This window comes from Limulus polyphemus, unplaced genomic scaffold, assembly GCF_000517525.1.
Source record: "Limulus polyphemus unplaced genomic scaffold, Limulus_polyphemus-2.1.2 Scaffold11427, whole genome shotgun sequence".
NCBI classification, from domain to species: Eukaryota; Metazoa; Arthropoda; class Merostomata; order Xiphosura; family Limulidae; genus Limulus; species Limulus polyphemus.
In genome coordinates this window covers 1-5908 of record NW_013677037.1, presented here as the reverse complement: position 1 = coordinate 5908, position 5908 = coordinate 1, and the positions used below count along the sequence as shown (strand labels likewise).

The 5908-nt window shown below is 31.9% G+C and overlaps 1 protein-coding gene across 1 annotated transcript in view; it reads right to left on the bottom strand.

Moving 5' to 3' along the window:
• Positions 1 to 5768, bottom strand: part of LOC106476745 — a 13789-nt gene extending 8021 nt beyond the window's left edge. The window contains exon 1 of the mRNA XM_013937376.2: positions 4767 to 5768. Within this exon, the coding sequence (XP_013792830.2) occupies positions 4767 to 5204 (438 nt within the window). The 5' untranslated portion in view covers positions 5205 to 5768. The remainder of the gene's footprint in view (positions 1 to 4766) is intronic.
• Positions 5769 to 5908: the final 140 nt, after the last annotated feature.

Below are 5908 nucleotides of genomic sequence, written 5' to 3'. Positions count from 1 at the left end.
TATATATATATATATATATATATATATATATATATAACTTTCTTTTGTGCTATTAGTTTAAATATATAAATTACTAGTAAACACTACAAATGCTGTTTGATTATTGACTACTTTACTGAGGATAAAAGATAAGAAACTAGCTATCCATCAGACATCTAAAAATTCAGAGGTCAACATTCATACATACACGAGCCTATATACCAATTCAATTCATGAAGAAACAGAAGCTCCCAGAGGTGATTCAGAGTGGTCAGATCCCCATAGAACCCTAAAGCCATGGTGCATGTCAAGTTTGGTCCACTGGTTCACCAGTTATAAGCAGACACACAGACTTTTTTTGAACAATTATTAAGAATATCAATAGTTGGGGGGCTTTTCTGATTGATGAAAATTGATATCTTGTCCAATTTCTATCAAAGTTAAGATTTGAGAAGAATTAATGAAACATTCTATAAAGTATGTTATGTAATGAAAGGTCCAGTTTGATTGCATTCCATTAATATATTTCTCCTTTCTTTCACTCAGATACTACAGTTCAACTATTTAATCTTTCTCTAACCCAGTGATGTGGTTTTTTTCAGGTAATATATGTGGTACCTCATCAAAAGCCTTTTGAAAATCTAAGAAAACCAAGTTCACATGCATTTCATCATCCAGATTAACATTCTACAACAAAAGTAAACAGATAGCTAGATCAATAGATAGCTAATTAGTTATCCACCCAGCTCCGTATGTTAGCCTCTCTCTCATTTCTTTAGTGGGCATTGCCGGAAGACTGGAAAGTTACTCCTATTTTTAAAAGGGGTGACAAGAGTTGCTATGGAAATTATAGATCAGTTAGTCTTACTTCTGTAGGAGGATAAATTATAGAAGGTCTGATAAAAGTAGTTTTCTAAAAAATCACTTAGTGAAATTTTATATCACAAAATACCAAATCACAAAAAGGAAAATTTATCTTTTTTACTCTGTTAAAATATTTTCAAAGATGTTATTTGTCATAGGGATGATGGAAAAAGTGTAGAATTAAGATTCTTCAAAAACCTTCTGATACAGACAACTAGCTAAAAGTATCGTATCAGTAGAAGTTGAAGAAAACTAGTTTAGTGGATTACAGGGTGGTTGAATCAGAGAAAATACTGTTGATTAATAAAGTTTGTTGATGACATTAAACTCTTGGGTTCTTTAAGATATATTGATGATGGTGAGGTTCTATTGGATGACTTGGATTTATTGATATATTGGACAGATATTTGGCAAATGACTATTAATTTTAGTAAGCACAAGATAATGCATTTAGGTCATAATTTGGTTCATATATTTAAGGTACATGGGAATCCACTCAACAATATACTGATGAAAAGGTTCTTCACATAGTGTGTCTAAGTCACACGTGACATTCAGCCAATGATCTGTTGCTAGTAGCAAATCTGATAGAATTTTAGTGTATTTATAGACATATTGACTGCCAGTCCAAAGAAGTAGTATCTTTCTACAAATCATAAGTTAGTTCTCCCTTGGAATAGCTTTGTTTTGGTCCATTACACAATGTAATTTTGCTTTATTTATCAAAGAAAATGACTGATCTATTGGAAAGGGTTTAGAGAAGAACTAGTCACTACTATAATGATTCTGAAAATGAAAGGATTATTTTATAAGGGTAGGTAAGATCTCTTAACTTATTTTCTCTTTAGAAAAAGGTAAAAGGTGATTTTATTGAAGTACACAAAATTATCAGGCTAATTACAAATGATTTCTTTGTGCAATATCCTTTGAGAACAAAAGTTTAAGATTTGGAAACAGTTTTATTTTTCTAATAGGGTGATTGATTTCAGGAATAAGATACTGTGGATGGACTTTGAGAGAGGAATAGATTATTTCTTAAAATAGGTTTATATTTTTATGTTTCAGAAACTTAGTATGCAAGGATTCCTTGAAGTACCAAATGGTCCCTTACTCTCCATATGTTATGTTAAACAATTGATGAAAACATATACAAGTTTTTCGTGTTTCGAAAGACATTGTCCTTATACACGATTCATACAGACCTGGCCAATATTTTTTTCAAGGTTGTAAGGATTCTTTTCTGATTTTCAAAGAGTATTTTTGTTAAACTAATTTCATATCTCAATTTCAAACATTAATGAAAATTACACAAATCTAGCCAGATGTACCAATACCTTTATTTTCAGGCTATAACAGTTCACATAGTATCTGGATTTGACTTGTTTTTATGCAATTTCATACTATAAGAGAATGTCAGTAACATGTCAAAGATATAGAACATATACATTCCACTGTGCATTGCTTATACATTAATTACTGGGAAAATCTTGTTGTCTAAGTCAGAGTAAACAACCAAAAAATTAGTCAGAAAGAAACATTAAATGAAAGAAAATGTTTCCTTTAACCCCAATATGTAAAATTTCTAGACTAGAAATAAGGCATTGTTTCTCGCATTCAAGCAAGTAGACTTTATGAAAACTAGTTTGAGATATGAAAGATTTGTCATCTTAATAATGTCAGGAAACTGGCTCATCAATATTATCATTAATATGTCATTTGGAAGGGTAGGAGTCACCTTCAGCAAAGACAGTTTTATTTTTCTAACAGGGTGGTTGGCTTCTGAAATTGGTTGCCTTTGGATGTTGTGGAGGCAGTAAATGTAAGTGAGCTTCAGAAAAAGTTTGATGAGTATAGGAATGATAAGGGCTGGCTTTAAGATTTTCTTTTAATAATAGTTTTAGTTTAGTTTAAAGGATGGGACAGCCGAGATGGACCAATAGATCCCATGTACCAAAACATTATGTTATGTATTCATGAAATCTCTCATTAACTTTGTGACCCATCTAACAAATATATTAAAGGTTGTGAAGATCATAAATTATGTAGTAGTTAATTGTATCAGATAAAAATGAAAAACTTTTTAATCTGAGTTTTCCAACTTCTGTTTACTGATAAGAAGTTAACATCACTTGAACATTCCAATACTTTCTGGTATATATAAAAAAAAAGAATCACACACACTCTACAATTTACATATCTTGACATTTTGACCAAACTTGTATACATGAGATATGACTGGCCCTTTAATGACATACTGGTTTCTTGTGGTGCTATTTCAATCAGTACTATTTATATAAAGATGGATGAAAGAGTTGCAGTTATATTTCATTTCATTTTTGGGGTGTTTAGGATTTTGGAATTTTTTCAACTGAACTTGTGATAACGTTGACAGAGTCCAGCAGCTGGGATGAGGTGTGTTCAAGAGCACTGACCAACAGAGTGCCTAATTATTATGGCTCCTACTGCTAAGTGTTCTCCTTTCCTTGTCTAGACAGGTTTGGCAGGATTGAAAGCTTCTGATGCCATGTCCGTGGATTTTGTTTGATGTGATAAGCCGAATTATCAATGAGGTATGTTTTTTGCAAAATCTGAATATGTGTTGGATTTTAGAAGTGCTATTATGCTATTAGTATTACAATTGAAATTCATATTTACCATTCTTGTCATGCATGTGATAACTATAAAGGGTTTGAGACATATGCTAACTTTTGTTTAGATGCACAAACTGAACAGCAAACTTACACTTCACTACAGTACAGGGACAAAAGAACTTGATTGGTCCAACCAGTTGTCAATGAAACTATATAACAGATTATTATGTTATTAACAAGTAGAAATGTATTATTTCTTAAACTGTACTCAGAATCTTCCAATATAAATGAAATGCATTTATTGATGTTTACTGTAAAGTAGAATATCCAAATCTTCCTTCTGAAATGCATACTACTATTACAAGCAATTTTTTTCCAGTGCTTTCCAAGTTTTACTAGTAAAACCACAAAATTAACCAGCAATTTGTTAGCACTAATTTTGACCCCTAATTTTATTTTTCATGAAAGCAACTTACGAGAAGAGTGGAAGGCAGCAGATAGAAACAATAGTCAAGGCAGCCTTTGAACTTCATGATGTTGTTACTCAACAGATAGAAAATAGTTTTTAATAGGTTATTTTATTTTACAGAATCTGTTGAAATAAAACAATAATTTCACCTTTGTTGATACTGTTCACTTGCAGTTCCAAATCCCCCCCCCCCCCTAGATTGGAATCATTAAACAATGTTAAAGATTTCAGCCAGTACTTTGTACATACGAAACAAAATGTTATAGTTGTAGGTGATTCTTTGGTATAGCATGTGGGGTAAATAACAAAAATTACATTACATTACCCAGGGTCAGGGGTGAAGGATATAATATACAGAGCATTAAAGGGTGCTAGCAGTGACGCAGTCTTTGTTGTACACAGTAGAAGTTCTTATGTAAGTCATTCTGAAGCTTGTTGTGGTAAAAGTGATAACCTAGTACTGACTTCTGTCATGAAGCAATACTTATACTACTAGTACTAGTCAGATCAAAAGCTTCACCCAACTTACCCTATCACTAACACTCAGTAACATTCTGGTTCCGACATCCGTGAATTTTTGTACAATCCCATTTTCTATCTGTGTAACATGGATTATCACTCTTATGAAAAGACTAAAACATTCCGACTTCTTTCAAGCTCAGACAACAGTTAATCATATGATTATAATTTTAATCACAGGATAAAGGAACAAACACTTATAATTGTATTTAAACTTAGAGCCTATATAATGGACAACGTTTTAGTGAGATTGCTAAAAGTTAAAACACTTTTGTTATTCTGACTTACTTGATGGATAGCTACTCTACTATTACTAATACTAGACATACTGTTGAAAGACATACTGGTAATATTTCTTTTAATGCAGACTCTCTTGCTGTTGACTGTTTATTATTTGATGAATTTTTCTTGGAATACAGCTCAGGTTCCTTCATATCATCAAAGTTTTCTGCCACTAACTTCCGTTTCTTCAAATACTTGTTAGAAACAATGTTACAGTCTTCAACTTCCTCAGATGCATTTCTTTTTGATGTTTTCACAGCTGACACTGGAATATTTGTTTGGTATGAAACATCAAGTATATCATTTTCACAAATAAATTTGCTTGCGTTTTCAGTATTTCTCGAGCTTGGTTCTAAAGAGATATCATATCTTTTATGGTCATCAGTGGAGCATGAATTGGTTTCATGTATTTCACTCTCAAGCTTTTCTTTATTTATTTCTTCTTCAGTTTTATCCTGGTTGATAGTTTCCAGACTTTTTGAAGAAATAGAGGTAAACATAACTTTAATATTTTTATTACCTTTAGTATTAAAAGATCCATTCTTTTTTCTGACCTTTTTCCTACCTTACGTTTTATTTTTGAAGTTGAAGATGTCTTTGGATTTTCAATTTTAATAGTTGTGGATTTTGAAAGTTTTGCTGCTACTTGTGCTTTACATCTTCTATTTTTATCTTCAGATGATTCAAGATCAATAAGGCAGTCTTTAGATTTACTCTTGGTTTCATTAAACAAACCTGACGGAGAACCTAAGGTTACATCTTTGTTACTTTCATTGTCACAGTCACCAGTAACGCTTGTATGAGGATACAAAACATTAAAAAACTTTGATGATTTTCTTGGAATGTGAAAGTCAGTGGATTTCAACAAGTTACAACGTTCTTCGTTTTCTAATACATTCTGAGTCTTCTGCTTAGAATTGAACAACTTTAAATCCAACTTCCGTTTTCTAGTGTCATAATACCGCGTTACCTTCGTTTGAGCCATTTCTTACACATTCCTTACTTTCCCACCTTTGTGCTATTTATACGCAAAAATAATGCTATAACTCGCGGTTTTCCAGCGCTGTACTTGTGCTTCCATAGCGCCACCTCTTAGGTATTTTACTATATGAAAATAAATTAAAAGCCTTTATAATAAGAGCTTTATTGGAAATAAACATGTGGAATTAGATATATATATATATATATATATACAGAGAGAGAG